This window comes from Leucopleurus acutus (genome assembly GCF_964270905.1).
Source record: "Leucopleurus acutus genome assembly, chromosome: 19".
Taxonomy (NCBI): domain Eukaryota; kingdom Metazoa; phylum Chordata; class Mammalia; order Artiodactyla; family Delphinidae; genus Leucopleurus; species Leucopleurus acutus.
Window position 1 is genome coordinate 23,648,334 of NC_139161.1, and position 23,463 is coordinate 23,671,796.

The 23,463-nt window shown below is 57.2% G+C and overlaps 2 protein-coding genes across 2 annotated transcripts in view; one reads left to right on the forward strand and one right to left on the reverse strand.

Annotated features, from left to right (window-relative positions):
* Window positions 1-23,463, reverse strand: part of ZNF652 (zinc finger protein 652) — a 250,610-nt gene that overhangs the window by 182,308 nt on the left and 44,839 nt on the right. The window lies entirely within an intron of this gene.
* On the forward strand, window positions 2,293-19,756 carry NGFR (nerve growth factor receptor; the record flags this gene model as incomplete). Its single annotated transcript, XM_082859894.1, has 6 exons — window positions 2,293-2,384; window positions 9,654-9,795; window positions 13,086-13,445; window positions 16,926-17,178; window positions 18,618-18,778; window positions 19,455-19,756. Exons 1-6 carry the CDS (start codon window positions 2,319-2,321, stop codon window positions 19,754-19,756), a joined length of 1,284 nt encoding a protein of 427 aa, XP_082716020.1. The 5' UTR covers window positions 2,293-2,318.

Below are 23,463 nucleotides of genomic sequence, written 5' to 3' on the forward strand. Positions count from 1 at the left end.
GAGTAATTGATGTGGGGGTGGAGTGGGGTGGGAGGTGTAGGAATTTGTGGCCAGGCCCGTCTGACTCTCGGTTCAGTGCTCTTTTCTCTGTACAATTCACAGCTGCCTCCCCACCAGCACTCAGCATTACATCGTGGTCTTGTGCTGGGGCTTAATCATAGAAATACGGTAATAATAATAGTAACAATTGCTGTTTGTAATTGTTGGAGTAAGGCTTAAATGATCAAGACCACGGAAATTATTAATAACCCAGGCCCAGCCATGGTGGCGTGGGTCATATTAAATTGTGTTGAGCTGCATAACCTTAGCAATAATAGTAACCGGGATCATAAATTAATAACAAAGAGTATTTAAATTAATGCCATACTGTCGATACCCTTGGTAGTAAGCAGCTCAACACTGCTTTTAGTACTAATGTTGCCCCTTCCTGCCTTCCATGAATTCAGCTGAGAGGAAAGGCAGGGCTCTAAAAGCTGCAGGAGGAGACAGCTTAGAGGCAATCCCTGTCTGGGAGGAGGGAATCCTCAGGGATTTCTGAAGAGGGGCTAGCTGCCTGGCCTCTTATGCCCAGTCAAGGAGGTGGCTAATTCACGCTCATGGTCAAGGCCACAGTGATGTCTACCTGTCCTTTCTGGGATATCCACTGGACTTTGTTGGTTACACAGGAAAGAAATGCACAGGGCAGACAGAGTTTTTCCCCCATGAATGGATGAATTAGCTCAGCTGATCTGGGAAATCACCTACCAGCAGTAAGCTCTTCACAAGTGTCTTAATCTCCCTCTTCTTCCCGTAAGGTGGGAGGGTATCTTCAGTTATACCCTCAGTTTATCTTCAGTTCGAAACTGAGGTCCACACCTGGCCAAGATCAGGGTGAGGGGATGGGCTTTGTAGACTTGCCCCCCACCCCCCACCCCAAAGCTCTGTGCTCCAAGGCTTTCCTGTCTGGGAACCAGGAAAGGGTGGGGACAGGCAGGCAGCGAGCATCAAGGTGGAGGTGGAAACGCTTCCCACCGAAAGACTGGTGGCGCGCTCTCTGGGCTGCCAGGGCCTGTGATTTGGACCTGCCAAGGTTTCTAGGGCATTGGTGAGTGTGGTCCTGGAGATGCCCACATAGTACATGGACAGGTACATGAATGTGAGTCCATCCAACCAATTTTACATTTATTCCCTTCTACAGACCTTTATTGAACACCTACTGTGTACCACGCATTCAGATAAGAAACCATCGTCCCTGCCTGCAGGGAGCTCATCAGCTAATGGAAACACAATCTAGTGAAGGCCGATTGTTGAGGATACATCTGTGTGTGCATATGAGTGTGTGTGTGTGTGTTCATGAATGTGTGTGTGCACTGTGTGAGAGACTATACATGTGAGGGCTTGCGAGGAGGTGACTGCACACATACACATGTATGTGTGAATGTGTAGGTGAGTACATAGGTCTGAATGTCATGAGCACATGGGCGATGAGTGTGTATATGTGGAGGTGCACAGGCAGGTGTAGAATGCACGGGTCTACAGGACTGCGTGAGGATGGTGTGGGCATAGGTGAATGCATAAGCACATATATATGTGAGCTTGGGAGTGTGTGTATTCCTTTTTGTGTGTGTGCACACCTGCGACCCCCTCAAACCCACCTTTTGAGAATTCAAATGATGTCTCCACCTTGAACGTCCCCGCTGCGTGTGGTCGGTGTCAGGCCACCTACTACCCCTCCCCTCCCCTTCCCCCAGGCCTCTGCAGAGAGAGAACCCCCCACTGGGGCAGAGGGAGGGGTGGGGTATAGACCAGGAGATGAAAGGCGGGCGGGCAGTGGGCATTATTGCTGATAAAAGCTGGGTAGGGAGCGGGGCACCGGGGAAGAAGCTGAAGCCGGAGGCAGGAGAAGATGGGCAAGAGAGTGAACCGTGAGAGGGGCCGCAGCCCAAGGGAGCCGCAGTGGGGACGACTCGAGCCCACAGCTTGCGGGACGGACGCGCAATAGCGCGGCCCGGGCGCCGGGTAGCGGGGCGGGGTGGGGGATAGGCTTTGAGGGCCGGGACGCGCGGGAGCGTTTCCCCGTACGCTCTCCTTTCCCTACTCTCCCCTCCCGGAGACTGCGGGGAGGGCGGGCGCGGTTCCGGGGGTTGGGCGGGCTGGGCGGGGAGGAGGCGGGGCCGACGCACTGGCTTCTCCCAGCACCTCCCGCTAGCATCCAGAGGGAGTCGAGCCTCCGCCAGGTCTGCGGGCCGGACGCTGGAGCGCAGCGCAGCGCAGCGCAGCCGTGTCTGTCCGCTGAGAGGGCTGAACTGGAAGCCGAGCGCTGCCGCGGGAGGCGGGTGATGGGGGCAGGTGCTGCCGGCTGCGCCATGGACGGGCCGCGCCTGCTGCTGCTGCTGCTCCTGGGGGTGAGTGCTAGCCGGAGGGGAGCCCGCTCCCTTTCCCGGGACCGGAACCCCAAGGAGTTCAGGTTTTCCCGAGGGAAAAGAGAAAAGAGCGTTGGGATCCCAGATGCTGGGGGTGGATGGCGGGAGAGGAGCGCCGATGCCAGTATCCACGGAGGAGCGCCTAAGGTACTCAGAACGAAGAGGCGACCCTGAGATTCAGGGTGGAGATGCGGACAAGAGGGGCGCACCTATGCGGGTCCTCATGTACCATGGGGGTGTGTGTGTGGAGGGGTCTCTCAGGAGGGAGTCGTGGGGCTCTCGGATGCCTGGGTTCTTCGGAAGAGGGCGCTTGAATGCTGGGAGCTCGAGGCGACTTTCCCCCTGAGCATCTGGATTTCTGGAGGGTCGTGGGACGGAACCCAGGCTAAAGAAGCAGGAGGAATGGGACGGGAACTAGAGAAGTGAGGAGAGAGTGTGGTTGGGGTGGGGAACGGGGGACGAGGGGATGGAACAATGTAAGAGGAGGATGGAGGGACTGGAGGCAAAGGGGACCGGGCATCGGACAATGAGGACCGGCCAGACAATGGGGGGGAGGGGCGTGGGAGGGGGAGGTTCGTGGAGGGGGGCTCTGGTGAAGAGAGAGAAGTGGGTTAGGGACGGCAGAAAAGGGACGACGGCGAGGGAGGTAGAGAGATGGAAGCAAAAATGAAGGGACGGAGAAGGGAGAGAGGACCCCGACCTGTCCGCCAAGAGACAGTAGGACGAGAAGAGAGAGCTGAAGCACAGCTGCTTCCCGCGCGTGTCGCGCGCTCTTTCTCGCGGCCTAGCGGGGTCGGGGAATTGCGGCTTGGGGTCCGAGGCTGGGAAGGGAGTGCCCACTTCGCCGGGGCGAACCCGCTTCCCGGGTTCCCCCGCGGCTAGTGGGCTTCTCCTACGCACTTATTCTCGCGGTTTGAAGCAAAGTCACGGACCGGATGGGACGGAGCAAGCGTCGTCCGACGGGTTCTCGCCGCCACCACTTCTCGGGGTGCAGAGAGGCGGGACGCGCAAAGTGGGGACGGTCCCGGCAGCGCGCAGCCGGGGGTCGCGCAGGCGAAGGCAACCCGCAGGGGGCGCTGCGGCGCGAGGGCTGAACGATCGCAGCTCCCCGCGCGACTGGGGCTGCGCGCCGCACCCGCCACCCAGACCCCCAGTTAAGCGGCCCGAGCGCCGCGCTGATGATTGGCTCCGTTTCCGCGCCCAGGCGGGTCGGGATTCCGCCCGCGCCCCGCCCAGCTTTCGATGAAGGACGCCGGGCACCGAACAAGACGGAGGCGCTCAGGCGCCTCGGATTCTGTCTCGGCAAAGGACTGTGGGTCCTCGTAAGCATCGAAATCCGCCCGGTAGTTCTGACAAGACATTCAGGAGATGTGACCCGTTGTGTGGCCATGAAGGGAGTGCCCTGGAAGGTTTGGCAATGGAGGAGGTGTCCTCACTTTCCCTGCCATCTTCATCTCTCATCTGAGCATTGCGCCCCCAAATCCCCATTACAGACAAGGAGACTGAGGCTCTGGGAGATTAAACCAATTGGTCAAGATCCCACAAGCGAGTTGAGACAGAATCCTAGCTAGACTGCCCCTCACCTGATTCCCAGCTCAGTACTCCCCGTACCTCTTAAGGGGCAGCCCGGCGATCCAGTTCGGGATAAGAGCTGCGTGTCTCGGCGGCAGGCGGGCGTGACACCAGCCCCAGAGTCAGGCCGGCGGAATATGGGGGCTGGGATGGGCAGAGACCCCTTCCGGGCACTAGCCCCATCTCCGAAGCTCAGCCTGGTTTCCGTGGGATAGCCGTACCTCCGGCTTCGTCCGGAGATTTGGGAGTGACTGCGGGCACGTTTGCTGACTAACGCCGCGGGTTAGAGATGCATCTCGTCTGGGGCGGGGGTGGGGGGCATGGAGGGGGGACTGGGGCGGCCAGTTGTGAGGATTCCTGGAGGGGCGAGGGCATGGGCTCCGGATCTGGGCTGGAGAGTGTCCCCCGAATAAAGAAAAGGCGAGGAAGGAGGGGATCTGGGGTGGAGGGCCTGGGGGCTCGGGAAGGTGGACCCAGCGCAGAATCTGTCGCCTGCAGCCCCTGCGGCTCTCGCCTCCGCCTTGCCGCGGGGCTGCTGTCTATGGGCTGGCGCTGCGCACCGCAGCGGTCCGAGTTTCTTCCTGGGCCGCGGCGAGAGTGCTGAAACCAGAGCGCGTCCCGGCGGGTCGGCTGGCGGGCCACGCCGGTAATGGAGGCACTCTGTCATTCAGACGTCTGTAACCGGAGCCGCCGGGCTGGCTAATGCGCCTAATAGGGATGCAGCGAGGGCAGCAAATGCGAGGACGGGAGCGGCCGGGTGGGGGAGGCGACGCCGGGAGGGAAGGGGTCCCCGCCTTGCTGTACCAGTCTGATCCCGTTCCCGCGCCTAGATTCTTCCCTGGGGGTGCGGGGTGGGGAAGCGGGAATAATAAAACTGGTTGAGTGCCTACCGTGTGCCACGCACTGCCCTGGGTAATTTCTCTTGTGTTATTTAATCCGTATAAGGCCCCAGCAGAGTAAATCTAGTTATTCCCATTTGACAGTTGAGGGAGCTGAATCTCCCTAATCTTCAGGCACGAAACCAAGCTCCCCAGTTACTCTGTGGTGGCGCCCTTGTTGGAACCCAGGGTGCTTGGCTTGGAGTTTACTCTTTCCTCCTTATGCCCGGCATACCCCCACCCAACCTTCCAGATCGCGGAAGGACACGTGGCCTCGAACCACCACTGGACCTGGAGGTTACATCGTGTCCTAAGCTTCTGGCACCACAAATTTAGAACTGAGCCCCTTCACCCCCCACTCAGACCCCTGCCCCCTTTCCAAGTCTTTACGCAGCATCCTCCTCAGTAATTAGCTCTTGTCTCCGACCCCAAATCCACCCCATCTAAAGGAGTGGGGGACATGTGCCAGTGCCTCCCCAGGGCTTGCATTGGTCTCAAAAGACCCTTTGCATATTTGAAAACTCGCCGACCCCATGATGGTGGCCAATGGCTCCATTCACCTAAGGAACCCTTTGCTGAAGCTGTTGTGAATGGATAGGACTCATCACACTGAAGCCTTCCTATAGTTTCAAATTCTCTCAACTATTTTGGTGTATTTTCTGTTTTGTCCAGTTTTTAAATTTTAATTATTAAAAGTCAATTCAGGACTTCCCTGGTGGTGCAGTGGTTAAGAATCCGCCTGCCAATGCAGGAGATACGGGTTCGAGCCCTGGTCCGGGAAGATCCCACATGCCGCGGAGCAACTAAGCCCGTGCGCCACAACTACTGCCTGCGCTCTAGAGCCCGCGAGCCACAACTACTGAGCCCGCCTGCCACAACTACTGAAGCCCGTGTGACTAGAGCCCATGCTCTGCAACAAGAGAAGCCACCGCAATAAGCCCACGCACCACAACGAAGAGTAGCCCCCACTTGCCGCAACTAGAGAAAAGCCTGCGTGCAGCAATGAAGACCCAATGCAGCCAAAAGTAAATTAAATACATAAATAAATTTATTTTAAAAAAAAGTCAATTAACCGAAGGATATTTCCACCTTAGTTTCTAGAAAGCCTGGATATGGCAACCCCCCCCAAAAATTGCAAACATTCTAAAAAATGGAATAAGTGTACTAAGTATAACTTTCAGGCAAATGTGCCTGTCATTTTGATAAGTTGATCATTTTGGAGCAATTAGCCTGAATCCTAGTCATCCCTCCCTGCTCCCCAAGATTGCCTGGCCTTGGACCCGTAGAGGCTGTGGCCAGACTGGTGCATCAGGCCACTTGGCAGAGTGACCTCTGTGGGCCTCAGTTTCCACAGCTGTCAGACAGGGGATGAAGGCAATCCCTCAAGTCTTTCCTCCTCGGCTTCTGGAGCAGTTGTTCGGGGTGATATTTCCTCTCCCTCATGGGACTGTGGCTCCTCTCAGGAGTCAGGGACGATGTCTCATTGGAAACTTTTAGTTTAGTGCTCAGTCAGTAGTTGAATTAGTTAGCAGTTCTCCATCCTCCTTTGGTCCCCATACCCTCTTCAGACGCTTCTTGGTGGGTCTCTCTTCATTTCTATCCTGCCTACTCTGAGATGGTTTCCCCTGTTTGGGGATGGCTCAACTCTCCTCTCCCACTACCTACCCCCCGGCTCACTCTCCCTAAGACAAGACACTTCTTTGGGGCTTCCCTGGTGGCTCAGGGGTTGAGAATCTGCCTGCTAATGCAGGGGACGTGGGTTCGAGCCCTGGTCTGGGAGGATCCCACATGCCGTGGAGCAGCTGGGCCCGCTTGCCACAACTAGAGAAAGCCCTCGCACAGAAACAAAGACCCAACACAGCAAAAATAAATAAATTAATTAATAAACTCCTACCCCCAACATCTTCTTTAAAAAAAAAAAGATACTTCTTTGATAACCAACATTTATTAAAATCCAACTATGCATCAGACAGATTTGCATAAATTATTTCTTTTAATTTTCACAGAAACCTGGACAGTAGGTATCACCAACCCAACGTTTTAGGTGGGAAAACTGAGGCTTAGAGAGATTGAGAATTTACCCCAAGTAGCATACTACTAAGTGGCAGATCTGGAATGTTTTGAAATAGAAAACAAAACAAGCACAGGAAACACATGGTTACTAATTATGTGGCCTGGACTCCCAAGTGCAAGACTTTGGAGAAGAGAGAGGACCACGGGCTGCAGAAGGGAGAGCAGGCTTTGAGAAGAGGGGCTTGCGTGAGGCTCCCACTCTGCCCACAACTGCCACAGTCAGATTGCCTCAGTTATCTGGAGCCCAGGTCTCTACTGACCTCAACTAACTGGAACACAGCCAAAAGCCACAGAAGACCTTGGAAAAGAGAAAAGAGGGGTCCCAAAGTGAATAAACACTCATTTATTTAATGCCTACTGCAACTCTCTGAGGCAGGTACTGTCATGGTTACCTAATGATGAAGAAACTGAGGCACAGAGAAATTCAAAACCTGTCCCAGGTCACCCAGCTCTAAGCCGTGAACCAGGATTCAGAGCAATGAAGGCAGCTGACGAGGAAGGTAGACTTTTTACTGTGAGAACGGCCCCCTCCTGGTTCCCATACTCCTTACACTCACTTTATTCTCCTTCCTCCCAGGGCTAGTTACACACTTTCTAAAATTCAATTAGACCTAATAAATAAGACTGGGGAGGGCCGCTCGGGTCACACTGGCAGCAGGAAGAACTGAAAACTGATACTTTAACAGGAAGGGAGGAGGCAGAAAAAACTATAAGAAAAGCTGACAGGAGAACTCTCTTGACGAAGGTGTGGTAATTTGGGATAAAGAACACAGGGCTCCGCTGCATTGCATCCCAGAATACTCACGGATATAAATATTGAGTCCCTGAGTCATGGGGAAACCGTGAAGGTACGTTCCAGAGACAGAGGAAGGTGCAGCCCCCGTGGTTAAAGTGAAAAACATTAGGTGAGAAGAACAGCAAAGCCATGACTTTCCAGAAACTCGGGTATCCAGAAAGTCAGGCCCTGGAGTTCTAGTTAATTGAGGCCATATTGTGTTATGTTCTTAAATTCCATAAGTATACATGTTGGGTCCCTAATACGCGTCAGGTACCGTCTCAGGCACTGAGGTGACCACAGTCCCTGCCTTCAGTGACCTGAGAGTCCAGTGGGGGACTCTGTAGAGTGTCAGACCAGATAAGAAGAGTGAACAGGGGGGACCTGTGACAGGGCAACTCTGCCTGATTTGTCAGATCAGGGAGGGGCTGGGCCACAGGACCACTTCCCTGATGAAGTGACATTTAAGCAGAGCCCTGAAGGATGAAAAGAAATCTGAACAGACCTTTCTGGAACCTTGCTCACCTCCTGGGGGAAAGCCTGTATCTGGGACTACCCCCCGCCCCTAGGCTTCTGGTCTACAGATGTTCCCAGCACTGTGTTCCTGCCACCTGGGAGGAGATGGTGGCAACACCCAAGGTTCCCCTCCTTTGCTGCCTGCACCCTCCCCACCGGTTTCTTGAGGACCATAGGCTGCCTCCTAGACTGATCCAACCTGTGCATCCCCCTGCCTCCACCAAACCCTACTGAGACCTCAGGATATTAGAAAGGACTGAAGGGAAAGGAGTGTTTTGGGCCATGATCTGGCCAACATGCAAGCAGAGAAATGCCCAAAATGACCCTTACAGCTCCTCTCTAGTCCCATGATCCAAGAGACCATACTTCCTCTGAGCATCAAATGGGAGCTACATGGTCTGGAGCCAGGGAAACAGGCTTTGGAGTTTTATTAGACATTAAGATTTTTTTTAAGGAACAGAAATATAAAGCAATCTGCCAGCAACCCCTCCCTCTAGGGAATCTGGTGCTAAATCATTCCATCCATGAGCAAAGATGCCTCGGCGGCGGGAATCTGACTCTCCTTTCCCCTGTTTGCCGTGTTGTTCCCACTGGCTGCATGGGGCGCAGGGAGAGGGGAGGGCTGGTGGCCGGAAATCAAACCCTGGGGGAGCGGGGTTGCTGGGTGGTGAGAGCAGCCACTTTCTCATATTGGTGACAGGCGTACTTTTCTCCTGTCTTGGCGCCAGACTCTCGATGACCGGCTGGTCATTTGCTTTGGCCCTGAGCTGTCTCCATCTCTATCGGTCTAGAGAGATGAAGACTCAGAGCAGGAAAGCCGAGAAGGTCAGAACTCCCAGAGCAGAACCAGGATTTGAACCCAGGGTCCCACCCCTCTGCTTCTGTTCTTGGACACCTCCCATTTGATACTTAATATGTGGAATGGTAGGATTAAGGGTGAGGAGTAGAGCCCTGCTAGACTTTGATAGAAAAAGACTCCCCTCTGGGTAGACGCATCCCTGGAGATGTGCAGCTTAGCAAGCGGCATTTGGGCTAGATTTCAGCTTCTAGTTGCCCCCTTGGCTGGGAACCCTGTGTACGCTGCAACCTGCCTGCTGGTTCCTGACTGCTGCCCAAAGGCCCTCTGCTGGGCCTCAGGTTGCCTTCCCCACATGGTGTATCCTTGGGATTCCAGGAGTTACTGTAACCCCAAGATGAACTTTGCAGAAGGTCAGCATCTGAAGCTCTGATCTCACACCCCTAGCAGCCTGCAGGGCCGTGCTCTCCCGCTCTGCCTTTCTTCCCCATCAGCTTTCAAGTGCCAAATGCCTCCCTGGTGAGCTCATCCCAGCCCAGGTGGTTCCAATAGAAGGCTGCAGGAGGGGGTGTTTGCTCCCTCGGAGTCCACCCTGTCCCCTTTCCCTTGCCAGTCTGACCTTCTGGTCTTCCTCCACCCAGGGGTCCCTTGGAGGTGCCAAGGAGGTGTGCCCCACGGGCCTGTACACCCGCAGCGGTGAGTGTTGCAAAGCCTGCAACCTGGGCGAGGGCGTGGCCCAGCCTTGCGGAGCCAACCAGACCGTGTGTGAGCCCTGCCTGGACAGTGAGTATAGGGTGTCCGGTGGGGGGAGGGGAGCGGAATGGAAGTAGGGGCAAGGGGGCTGGAGGGCATGCCCAGTAGAGGCCTTCCAAGTGCTCTGCGCCCTGGCAGGGACTCCTGCCCACAACCGTATGGGTGCCAGAAGTGGGTCTGACCCAGCATAGGAGGCAGAGAGGGGAAGCTCAGAATGGATGAGGGAAGTATGCGGAGGGAGGAGGGGGACCAGATGGGGGATCCCCAGGCTGTGCCCCTTCCCAGCCCCCAAGTAGAGAGGCCTGGTAGAAGAGTGTGGCCAGGAGGGAGGAGTGGCTGATGCTAAAACCAGCTAAAAATATCTGCACTGCAAAATCGATGGCTGCCACTTACCCTTGGTGCGTCTGTGGGGAGGGGAGGAGGGTCAAATCCTGACTGCCCTGGACACTGACCTTGGGGGATCCTAGGAGGGTGTGGCTAACCCTCCCCCCGGGGCCAACTGTTCTCCAGCTCTGACGGAGGAAGCAGAGCTTTCCCCAGGCAGCAGGGACGGCGGTTGGAGCACCACAGGGATGTCCTTACTGGGGGGTGATGTCGGGTGCGAGAGGGGGGAGGGGCGCTGTGGCCATTCCTACCTGGGATTTCCTTGGGGAGGGCAGAGAACCCCATCTTCCAGAGGTGCTGGAGGAGGGAGGCAGAAAGATGGCAGGTCTGGGGTCTGAAATTCTTTGCGCTTGACTCGGGAGTCTCATCTCTGCTGGATTCACTCCGCCCCTTCTGTTGCTTTCAGGCCATGGGCCCTTTTCCTGACTCTGCCTGGAAACCTTTCCTGTTGACAGTTAGATCTTGCCTTCTACCTGGCACTCAATGCCCACCTGGAGGGCCAGTGGGAATTCTACCCAGATTGTTCTTTAATCATGTTGGGGACAAGGCTACAGGAACTGGGAACTCTGAACGCCCCCGCCAGCCTGTCTTACCTTTGAATGCCTCGCCGCCACCACCGCTACCTCGAGGCACCTCACTGCACACAGCCCATCTGTCCTGCAGGCAGCCCCAACTCCTTGGTGTCCCAAACACTCTGTTGTCCTACTTCTGTACTAGTGGATCCTGTAACTCCATCCCCCAGCGGAGGGATGCCAGGTAGGGAGGCTGGACATCTCATAATGCTTTGCTACCTTGCCATCTGGCCGCCTCCCTGGTCCTGGCCTAACAGGGTTTCTTTCCATCCCAGGGCAGGGTTGGCCAACCATCAGCTACCCTGGAACCTCCCATGTTTGCCTCTCTTATTTCCTAGACTCCGCCCAGGGCCTCTTCTCCTTGGACCCGAAGTCTCCCAGGATGGGACCCCAGTCCCTTCTGTCAAAACAAGCGGTGGGATAGAAGAGGCTGAGAGAGGGCATCTCCGGGGAAGGGGAGGGGAGACAGGAGCAGAGACCAGCTCGGAATGCTCCCTCCCACTTCCACCCTCTGCTCCCCTCCCTTTCCCCCCTTCCCCCTCACCCCCCTCCCCGCACCCCAGCTGGGTTAACAGGCTGCCTTTACAAGTCCGCTTTATGGGATGGAGACCCCAGTGGACTTCCCCTCTATCCTCAAAATGTTTCCACAAGGAAACCCATTAAGCTCCTGCCTTCATTCTCTGCCCAAAAAAGACCACATTTTTCCCACCCCCCAAAACCCTCTCCCAGGAGTTTGCGACTAATTTTCTGTATTTTCCCATGGGCAGGGCCCTCCCCTTCCCCTCCCATGTGACTAGACCCACCCCTGCTGCCACATGCCACCCAGATAGGAGCCTCTGGCATAAATGGGACCTCCTGCCTTGGCTGTTTTGGTTCGGAAGTCCTTTCTGATGTCTGACTAATATCCCTGCTACTGAAGTTCATTGAATTGATCATTGCCCACCCCAGGGGGCCCAACCTTTACAGGATCCCTGCTGTGTGTCACGTGCTACTGAGGAATTTCACTTATTCCTCATCACAACCCTGTGAGTGGAGGCATTATTCCCTGTTTTACAGAGAAAGAAAAAAGCTCAGAGAGGTTAAGTAAAACACCCAGAGTCACACAGCTAATAAAGTGATGGAAGCAGCTTTTGAATCCAGATCTGCCTGATGCCTAGGAAGAGAAACACAGGAGTCCCTCTGCCAGAACTGACTTGAAACTGAAGTCTTCCTCCAGGCGCATCTCTGTCTTTTCTTCTCTTCCCCCCCAGCTGCTGCCCCTTTTACTTCTCTGCCTTTTCCTTCTGTGCTTCTGCAGTTCCAACCCCAACCTCCAAGATAATGACCCTGTGCTCCATCTTGTCTCTTGATGGCATTAAAGAAAGTTAAGATAGGACCCCCCCAGCGAGCCTCGATTTCCGTCCATGGGGATCCCAATCTCTCTACCCGTTTCCACATTCTGAGCAATCCTCCCTCCCCAGTTCTCAGGTTCTAAATCTGGGCTCTTCCTGCCGTGGGAGCAAGGATACAGCCTCTTGGATTCAGTTTGGCATGGAGTTCTCCACCCTGGGCTGGAAGGGCTGAAGAAGATCTGGCTCTGTGCCTTCCCCACTCTTTGCACAAGGCGGAGAGGACCCTGGCATCCCTCCCCTTATTCTGGAGCTCACATCCATTAATTAAGAGCGTGAATCAAGAGCGAGCTTGGAAATCTTCCCTTCATGTCCTTTGAAAGAGCAGAGGACTATATATGCAAGTCCTCCCTTCCTTCTAGCTTCAATCCCTCCTGCAGTACCTTTCTTGGCAGGAGTCCCATCCCTGCCCTCTAGAGCCAAGCCCTTCAGCAGCTGGGGTAGCGCCATGGGTGGGAAATTCTGTTGTCTATCCCTAGTCACTCCCATTCAGGCCACACCTGAGCCCCCACCTGTGCAGAGAGGCATGGGAGGGCAGCTGAGGTGGGAGCCTGCCTGGTGAAGGCCGGCTCTGCCCGGGCTGGGTTCACAGCTTAACTCTGGCCTGTGGGGAGGGCTGGGTGGGAACCACTCTCAGATTATTCCTCAATCATGCTGGGAACTCTCTAATAGAATCTGCCAAGAAATTTACCGGCACCAGCTGGGTTACCCCCTGAAACCTCAGCGCCAACGCTTCCGGGACCTGGAGCACCGGGCTCCTGGCCCCCTTCCTCCTTCCCGGTCGGGTGCCACCAGCTTTCACACACCGGGGATACGGGCCCGGAGGGAAAAGCGGGGGAGCCAGTGAGGGGGCGAGGTAGAACGAGGGTGTCCCGGGATGGGGCGGGAAGGCCTCCAGCCCCTGCGTCCCAAGTGCCCCCGGGGCAAGCGGCTAGACTCGGGGCGCAGCTCCCCCCGCACGTCCGTCTGTCCTCAGGCGTGACCTTCTCGGACGTGGTGAGCGCCACGGAGCCGTGTAAACCGTGCACCGAGTGCGTGGGGCTGCAGAGCATGTCGGCGCCCTGCGTGGAGGCCGACGACGCCGTGTGCCGCTGCGCCTACGGCTACTACCAGGACGAGACAACGGGCCACTGCGAGGCGTGCCGCGTGTGCGAGGCGGGCTCGGGGCTCGTGTTCTCATGCCAGGACAAGCAGAACACCGTGTGCGAGGAGTGCCCCGACGGCACGTACTCCGACGAGGCCAACCACGTGGACCCGTGTCTGCCCTGCACGGTGTGTGAGGACACGGAGCGCCAGCTGCGCGAGTGCACGCGCTGGGCCGACGCCGAGTGCGAGGGTGAGCGTCGGGGCTGCGGGGTGGGGGTGGGGGGCGCCCCGGGGTCCGCAGGGGTCTGCCATGGCCTGCGGGGCCAGTGGACACCCTCCCGATCCTTCCCACCAGTGGACCCTATCCACTGTTTACCCTTTGGGGCTGTTTGTTAAGCCACCCTCATCCTCCCAGGCCACACTCATTTCCCAGGGCTTTGTTAATCTGTGGCTGCCGGCTGGGAATTGGACGGGTGGTAGATGAGCGGCACGAAGGTGGCCTCCGTGTCCAGAGCACAGATAGGACACGTTTGATCCTTGAGGCAGACTCTCTGCACTGGAGAAGGGGGTCTGAGGACCTTCAGGAGTTGGGACCTTTTGTCTCTGAGACCCATAGTGGTTTATGGCTCTGGGACCTGGGATGGAGTCTGCCCTGTCACTTACTATCTGAGCGACGTCAAGGAGGTCACTTCAGTTTCTGGACCTCAGTTTCCTCGCTGCACGTGGTTTCCACTGTTGCTGTGGGTTTGGGCCGGGGGCTGGCTCACTTCAACTTGTGGGGGAGGGGTCAGCAGTCACTGGTACAGTTTAGTCAAGGACGAAGTTAGACCCAGGGAACACTAAGGAGGTCGTGCGGACAGGGGCTTTGGGACAGAGAAAGAGGCGGAACAGCAAGCCTGGGGCTTGTGAGCCCGAGGATGAGGCAGGTGCACATGGAGGGCCCTCAGCTTCCTGGGTGGATGGGAGCTGGGTGTGCCCTCCTTAGCCAGAAGGGACAGTTCCTGGGATGGGAGGAGGAAGCACTGTGGCAGTCAGGGCAGAACCGTTTTGGTCCCTGGTTGGTGACATCCATCTTGGGGGAGAGATTGACAATGCCTTTACTTTCTATCCCCCGTTCAGCTGTTTCCCCTTGGGGCCTAACCCTCAGGGTGCTCTCACTCTGAGCAGGCAGCGCAGTGCCTCCTTCAGGAGCCCTAAGTTGGACGGGACAGAGACAGCCTTTGCCCCAGTCTGATGAGGGAGACGCAGTCCCAGCACTTAGTTCCCAAGAGATCCCCCTATTCTGGTGGGGGCAGCACAGCCTCTGCCTTTAGTCAGCCCCCAGTTGGATGGGAGAGATAGATCCCCTGCCGTGGGGAGCCTGCAGTCTTTGCTGCATTGGGATGTGGGGTTAGGGTGGAGAAGTGGGGTGCAGAACGTGGTGGTTCCAGTGGCCACTGCCCTGGGCCAGGAGACAGGCAGGTAGCGTCAGGCGCAGGGCAGAGGAGGGAGGGAGTTTCAGCGCCTGCAGCGGGCAGGTGGGTGGCACGCTTCTGTGGGCAAGTCGGCACCAGCTAGTGGGGGGGACTTAGGGGTGCGGTTAGAGCAAAGAAAGGTGCTGGCTGGGGGAAGGGTGGGCTCTGCCTTTTGGCGTTCCCACGTTCCTTCCAGATACCACTCTACTTTCCCAGCCACCCTGAAGGGGTGCGTTTATCCCTGCCCCTCTTCCCCTCACCCTCTAGCCTCTGAACGGGTAAATGTCAGCTCCAGGGCAGAGGGAACATTTCAGGAAATGGAATTTGATTTGTGGTGGCTTGGTTGCCCCCCTCCCCTCCACTGCAGGGTACTGCCTTGCATAAACGCTTCCGGTGTCAACATGGTGACTCACCCACCCTGGGGGCAGAACCTGCCCCCCTCCCCAAGCAAAAGAAATTGGATTTAGGAGGAGTAACCTGGGCCCTCTTTCCACCCCCAAGTCTGACAGCTCCCATTCTGGAAACGGCTGTCAGGACCTGCCAGGGCTTAGTGGGTTGGAATGCTAGTGGACACAGCCACATCTGGATCTCATCCCCACCCCCAAACAGGCCGGGGGATCGGAGGGACGAGGAGAAAGCGCCCTGGAAGGCACTGTCTTCAGCCTGGGCCGTCTCTCGGCTTTTCTCCACTGCCCTCAAATCTCTGTGATGCCTGATTTCAGTGACCCTCCACCCAGCCATGCCTTCAGCCTCTGGGCTCGGGTCAGCTGAGCAGAGCTGTACCTTAGCCTCGGGGCTCAGGCTGCCCCTCCAGCTGGCGCAGTCCCCTAGCTGGACAAGAGGAGACCCTCCCTGGGCCAGCGCCTTGTCTGGGGCTGCCAGAAGGAGGGCTGTGTTTCCTCCACTCCCTGCCGCACCTCTTCCACGCCTTCCTTCCCAGGACTGAGATGGGGGAGGGGTGGGATAGGGCAGCAGATGGCAGCCCCCTCCCAAATGCCAACCAGATGGATTCCAGATTCACATGTGGGGACCTTACTCCTCAGAATGTGCTGAAAATGGGGGCCTTTGAAGCATCATGGCCTTGAGCCAAGGAGGCCTAGGAAACCGGTGGGCAGTTTCGACTCCAGCTTGGGTGGGCAAACTGGGGGCTAGGTGAGGCAGAGCTGGGGAGCAAAGTGCCTGCCCTTCACCCCATCAGCTTGTCCTGTCTGCTTTCCCTCCCTGCTCCAGGCGTGGGAAGCGAGGAAGGAAGGGGTAGGCAACTTTGCCCAGACAGGTACCCCCAGGTCGTCCAGAGTCCACAACCCCAGGTACTGCCCCCGGCTGGGTGGTAGAATGGAAAATCCCACCCACTTGTGCCAGGGGCTGCTGGGTCCCCTGGCAGGGAGGCTGGCAGTGCCCATCTGGCATGAGAGAACCTAGGCGGGTGGCAGGGCAGTCTCCCTCCCCTGAGGCAGTGGCAGTGCCTGCTCTGTGGGCCCTCTCTCCACCAGCAGTCCTCGACCTTCCCAAGTTGGGTTTGGGCTATCTGACACTGTCATCTCTGGGTGGCAAGATCAGACGGTGTGGGGGCCACGCAGGGCAGGAAATAGAGGCTAGCCACTATCCACGGACCAGCTAGAGGGAAGCAAGCCAACTGGGCACCTCCCCACCCTGCCCGAGCCTAGAGCCAGGACACCAGAGACTAGAAAGGAGGCTGGATGCCAATTCTCAGGGGCCGGTGCCGGGGAAGGTACCCCTCTGCCGGACCTGATTACCCTCATCCTTCTTTAGGACAGGGGTGACCGGCGCCACTGGGGCACTGTGGCCAGAGAAATTACATTTCCCAAGCCTGATTCCAGCTGGAGGCGTCCTAGGGCCCACTCTCTTCTTTGTGTGTTTACCTCCATGCTGGGTTTTTGGGTACCCAGGGTAGGCAGAGTAGAATTCTAGGATCACAGTTATACCCAAGATAGAAGGGAACTTAAAAGACCGTCTCTTTTAGTATCTCCATTCATGGGGAAGTTGAAGCCCTGAGAGTTGAAGGGACGGTCCAGAGTCACACAGCAAGTCAGTGGCAGAGCCGAAGGGGACCCAGCGCTCCTGATTCTTAGGCCCTTGCTCTTCTCCACCATCGTGACATCATACACCCGATCCCAGCCCTCTCTCCTGTGTGTAGCCGCTGGACATACAAGCATCTGGGGCAAGGAGGGGGCTGGGGGAGGAGCTCTGAGGGTCAGAGCATAGGAGAGGGGCGGGGGGGAGTGGGCCCTCACTCCTGTAGCCCTTTCTCCCAGAGATCCCTGGCCGTTGGATTACACGGGCCACGCCCCCGGAGGGCTCAGACAGCACAGACCCCGGCACCCAGGAGCCTGAGGTACCGCCAGATCAAGACCTCGTAACCAGCACGGTGTCAGATGTGGCGACCACAGTGATGGGCAGCTCCCAGCCCGTGGTGACCCGAGGTACCACCGACAACCTCATCCCTGTCTACTGCTCCATCCTGGCTGCTGTGGTTGTGGGCCTCGTGGCCTACATCGCCTTCAAGAGGTGAGGGGGGAATGGGAGCCAGGGAGCCATATCTTTACCCTCGAGGAGGGCTTTGCTGCGACCATGACCTGAAAATGCACACACTTTTTTTTTTTTTTTTTTTGCGGTACGCGCGCCTCTCGCTGTTGTGGCCTCTCCCGTTGCGGAGCACAGGCTCCGGACGCGCAGGCTCAGCGGCCATGGCTCACGCGCCCAGCCGCTCCGCGGCATGTGGGATCTTCCCGGACCGGGGCACGAACCCGCGTCCCCCGCATCGGCAGGCGGACTCTCAACCACTGCGCCACCAGGGAAGCCCTGCACACGCGCTTTTAACTCAACCCCACACCAAGCTCATCCTCACTTACCGTCAGCTTCCCCACTCCAGGGTGTGGCAGGTCAACAGGAGGTACGGAAGGGGATCGTCCCTGTCCTGTCCTGGTGCCAGCACCTCCCCGCCCCCATTCTGCTGCCCCACCTGCCTCCCTGCACACAGAGCTTCCTTTACCAGCAGCTTGTGTCCTCATTCCCTGAACCCCGTTACCTGTGTGTACGTGTGCGTGTATCTCTTCCTTCCCACGTCACACATGGGGTCTGATGGCGCCCATAGCCAGAAATGCGGGATGTGGATAAGTCCTGGGAAGCGTTTTAAATGTTTAAGTGCATTTACCATTCTTAAAAAAAAAATCATCAAAGTAATAACGTGCTTATTGGGGAAAATGCAAAGAAGACCAATGTCTTGTAAAGCAAAAAGTAGCAAAGCCTCCTTTTATCTCCCCAAATCCTACCCCTGTCCTCCTGGGAATCTGGAATGGATCCCTTCCAGCCATTTTCTACGCATTTATAAACACATGTGTGGAAAACCTATACATACACGTGCAGGTTTTTGTTTTTTTTAAAGCATCAATGATCACATCAATGATCACATTATACATATTCTACATCTTACTCTTTCACTTAATCTCCCTCGGGAGAGCTTTCCTCAGAGCATATAGATAATCTGATTATTTATAATTGCTCGTTCAGTAATACGGGCGGATCATAATTTATTTAACCAGTCTCCTATCGATGGCCATTTGCTTTGTTTTTCATTTTTTCTTATTGCTTATAACAGCAGAGGGAATCCGTGTACATACCCCTGCACACACGTGGGAGTACTTTAGAAGGGTAGACTGGGCAAAGTGGAGCTCCAGGGAAGGCATTTATTTGTGCACCATTCATCCCATGGACATTTACTGAACACCGGCCGCACACACCAAGCCCTGGGTGCCTCTCTGCCCTCACGGCGTTTCCGGTGTGGGCCAGGGGCAGATAGGTAGAGGAAGGAGAGCCTCCCGTGGCGCGCGGAGTTACAGAAGGACACCCCCTGGGCTCCCGGCACCCACACACCAGAGCACAGATACCTTCGCGGCGTGGCCCATGCGCCCCTCAGCCCCGTGACTGGGGCTGTCCTCTGGTTCCAGGTGGAACAGCTGCAAACAGAACAAGCAAGGAGCCAACAGCCGGCCCGTGAACCAGACGCCCCCACCCGAGGGAGAAAAACTGCACAGCGACAGCGGCATCTCTGTGGACAGCCAGAGCCTGCATGACCAGCAGTCCCACACACAGACAGCTGCAGGCCAGGGTAAGCAGTGGGGCCGGGCGGCGGGCCGGGGGGGCGAGGCAGGGAGAACAGGGGTGGTTAAGCTTAGGCTATAGGAGGGACTGCAGAGGGGCTGGCTGCGGGCTGCTGTGTGGAAGGATGGGAGAGGCGGGCGGAGGGCATGGGTAGGAGAGGCCCTTTCCGGTGGGGATGACTTGGGAAACGGAAGCTTTGACAAATCGGAGCATCTAGACTCATCCAGCTAATTGTCCCCCAGGGCTAATCACTCCCCAAAGTGGCTGCAGTTAGCCTCCTGGCCAGGACTTCTGGGGAACAAGTAGTTAATTATGTCCCCTAATCGGTAGCCCATAGCCCAGCTCCAGTACACTTGCTGCAGTTGAGTCTGAGGCCAGAAGTCCTGTCTCCTGAGCCTTGATTAATTGCTGGGGGTGGGAGGGGGTTAGTGGGCAGGGAGGTTAGGTTGTAGGGATGGTTCTGGAGCTGTGGGTGAGTCAGCATCCCCCAGGTGCCTCCACAGCCCTGCCCACATCCAGGACTGCATCTCGGGCATCCCTCTGCTTCTAGACCCTCGGGTCCTCCCCAGATCGGGAGGAGAAATGCCTCAGCCCTTCTTGGGTCTTACTCCAGGCCCCCACTCCCACGGTGGGGGAAAGGGTGTCCAGCGGGTAGCGCCTGACTCCCCCTGGGTTCTTGGCAGCCCTCAAGGGTGACGGAGGCCTCTACAGCAGCCTGCCGCTGGCCAAGCGGGAGGAGGTGGAGAAGCTGCTCAGTGGCTCTGCGGGGGACACCTGGCGGCATCTGGCCGGTGAGCTGGGTTACCAGCCTGAGCACATAGACTCCTTCACCCAGGAGGCCTGCCCGGTCCGCGCCCTGCTGGCCAGCTGGGCCGCCCAGGACAGCGCCACACTTGACACCCTCCTGGCCGCCCTGCGCCGCATCCAGAGAGCCGACATTGTGGAGAGCCTGTGCAGCGAGTCCACGGCCACGTCCCCGGTGTGAGCCGGCCCGGGAGCCCCTGCCCTGCCCCCACACTCCGAAGACTGATGTTCCAGCCAACCCCACAGGCCAGCGTCAGAGCTGCGCGCCTCTGGGCAGGGCCTCGGAGCCCGGGCCCCCAAACCACAGCCCTGTCACTCTCCTGTGTGGCCCCATCGCTTCCGATCACACTCCCTCTCCAGCGCCAGAAGTGCCCCTGCCGCCTCTCCCACCCTGCCCTGCCCTGTCGCCATCTCAGGCCTCCTGCCGCCTTCTCCCCCCACTTCTAGGGGGGCCAGCCCCTCCCACCTTAGCAGGTTGTCATATATGGGGGGCTGGCACCAGGGATGGTGTTGAGGGCGTGACGGGGTCCCAGAGACTCAGAGGGAGAGACTGAGGAACCAGAGCCACGGGCTCTACACTGTGATCTTGGGGAACGAGGGAGCACCTTCGTGGCCTCAACCTCCCTCATCCCCCTCCCCCCTCCCCTCTGGCCTAATAGGAAGAGGATCAGAGGTTTGATAGAGCTGGAAGAGGGGCTTGAAATCTAGTCCATCCCCCTCATTTTACGAACAGCAGAGTGAGGCCCAGAGAGAGGCAGCGATTTGCCCAAAGCCACCCAGAAATGGGGAGGCCAAAGATGGGCTGTCTCCCGAAACGAGGGGTGCAGGCCTCCGGTTTGCAGGGAGTGGGGGGCCAGGCGACCCTCTGGGAAATGTCTCGAAGCCAAACCCAGTCTGCCCTTCACCGTCTCCAGGCCTGTCCAGCCCCTGTGGAGAGGGGACGCTTCACCCAAGGCCTGGCCCATTGACCCATCCTGACCCCAGTCAGGTTTGGGGTTTGTGGCAAGGGGTGCTGTTTCCCTCTGCCTGTCCCCTCAGGCATGTCAGTGTGGCATCCGTGGTGTGGCTCATCTGTAGGTACCCACCATCCCAGCACAGACCCAGAGCCAGTATAGGCAGCATCTTCCCCTGGAGTCAGCCCTGGGGGACTGAGGAACCCCACCTGCAACACAGAGATTTATAGGCACACACACACACAGGATGAGAAATCTCGCTTCTCTCCAAGAGTTCTTCCTCTTGGGCTGTGGCCGGATCCTTCTGGGGCAGCTGCCAGAGAAGCATTGAAGGGAATTGAACTCTACTCGCTGTCTTCCCTCGCCCCCGGGTTTGGCAGGCCAAGGACGGCTGAGGCTTGGGCTGGCGCCTGCCTTCCAAGGGCCTGCACGTGGAGGAATGCTCCCCCGTTCCACCCCTTCCCTGCAAGCACGGGTTTGGCTGGGCCCTGGAGGCTGCAATGAAGACAAGTGGACCAGCGTGGGAATGCAGCAAGAAGGAATTGAGTTAGACTGTGGCCCATAGAGGGTCTCTCCCAAGTTTAGAGAACCCTACAAAGGACTGTTTTTTCCCTAGCTTGGTACCGGAAAGGGGCCATGGAGCCCCTCCTGGCCTGTTCTGTTTTGCTTGATGTTGGAATGAGTGTGCCCCGCCCCGTCTATTTAGCATGAACGAGCCCTGACCAGGATGTGCACGGACAGCCACCCCCTCCCCAGCCCAGGGGTCTCTCAGCCCTGTGTAAGGGGCTGGGAACGTTGTACGTAGATGGTATTTCTTTGACCTGAATCTGTGATGGGAGGAGGAAACTCACCTGCTGGCCCCTCACCTGTGAATGTGGGGAGTGGGACAGAGTCTGAGGTATTTCTTTTCCTCCCCAGCAGTGGGGGAGGGGGTCGGAGGTTGCACGTATGTTTCAGCATGTGTTTGGTTCTGCGGCCCCTCCTGCCTCCCTTTGGGCTGAGATGGAACCCTTTTGCTCCCTCCCCCCGCCAGCTGGGGGCTGTGAACTCCAGGCTCCTTGTCACCCTCCCTGTCACCTGCCCCTTGCATCCTGTGTAATCATTTCTTGGGCCCTCCTGAAACCTACACATAAAACATAAATGATGAACATTAAATAGCAAAGAAAGGAAAATCGTGCAGAGATTTTCTGGAAATACACGTGGTTTGAGTTGGTGGGGGGTTATGTGTGTGGGGCAGGGACCCGGGTATAATTTCCAACTCAGTGAGTTCCTGTCCTATTTTCCCCACACACAATGGGGAAGTTTTAACAGAAATCCAGCAAATTCACATGTGTCACCATGGAGTTAATTTAAATGGGATAGAGAGGGAGTGGGGGCCCTTGCCGCCAGACTTTGGAGAGGGGAAGTAAAAACGGCCATGCAGGAAGCTGGCCAGCTGTGAACTTGACCAGATGTCAGAAGTGAAACTGACCACAGGGGAGCCAGAGGCTTGCTGGGAGGGCCAGGTCACAACCCCAGGGCTCGCAGCCACCCACACGGCTTGGGAGGCACACCACCCCCCAGCACACAAGCACACACACAAGGTCTGGCTCCAGATGGCCTGGCGGGAGCCTGGCTGGTCCGGCCTGGAGTTGGGCAGGCCCCTCCCTTGTGGCTCTCCCAGGCAGGTCCCAACCCCAGCTCCTACCAGCCTGGCTTTGAGCCCTGCCTGGTCTGGGAGCTGCAGGGTTCCAGGCCCCGGGTCTGTGTCCCTCTCCCAGGCTGGCCTGGCAGCTGGTCCGAGCTGCTCGGCCTCTGCTGGTGGCTTGGCCAGGTCCTCGGATGGGCCTGACTCGTGGTTGCTAGGGAATGCCACGGGAGGCTTGCTTTCCCAGAAAGAACAGCAAACAAGCCTTCCTGATCTTGGGATCCTGGGAGGGGCCAGCCGGGCCCCAGCCAAGAGTTAGGCATGAGGTGGAGGGAAGCTGTCTTCCATCTCCCACCCCCAGGCTGTGAGGGTTGTGAGGAAGGTGGCGGGGAGGGGGCAGTGATTTAGAGCCGGTATAGGAAATGATCCTGGGTCTTGGGTAACCCCCAGTGTGATGGGGGAGACAGACTGTCTTGAGGAAGCCTCCCACCTAATGGGGGAGACACAGCCCCAGACTTGAAGATACCTCTAATCTGGTGGGGGAGGCTCAATTCCTATCCTAGAAGAGCCCCCATTCTCATGGGGGAAATGCCTCTAATTAGGTGGGGGAGAGCTGGACGCTGCCTGTGGGAATAAGGAGACACAAACTCCTGTCTTCCACGATCTTATGTACTTGAGGGGGTGGCAGCAGACAGCCCCTGTATGGTGTGCAGTGCCATGCTAGGGGTGAGTGGGGGCCCCAACCCAGACTCACCCCTACCAGGGGTTAGGGAAGATTTGCCAGTAAAGAGACACTGAAGCTGAGCCCTATCGAAGTGGAGTCAACAAGCCAGGGGAGGAGAGAGTTCCTGGCAGAAGAATCAGTGCAGCAAAGGCCCTGAAGAGAGAGAATAGAGCCCATGGGGCCTGGGGAGGGTCCTGTGCCTGCAGCCCAGAGAGTGAGTGGAAGGTCAGTGGGGCCAGACGGGGAAGGGCTTACAAAGAGACACGTTAAAGCATCTGGACTAATCTTAGAACAGTGGGGAGCCACTGACGGGGATTAAGCAGCGGGTGCCGTAGACAGATTTCCATCTTAGAAAGCACCAGCTCTGGCTGCAGTGTGGAGGGTGAGGGTGGGGCAGGATAGGTGGGCCAGGAGGTGGAAGTCAGAGGTAAAGGATGGGCCACAGGGATGGCGAGAAGAGGGCATTGAGAAAGCTCCGCATGGCATGCAGGACTGGGTAGGAGATGTGGAGGTGACTGACACTGGCCTCGGGCTTCTGGGGGTAGTGGAGCAGAGAGCCTGAAAGACATCGTACCAGAGATTCG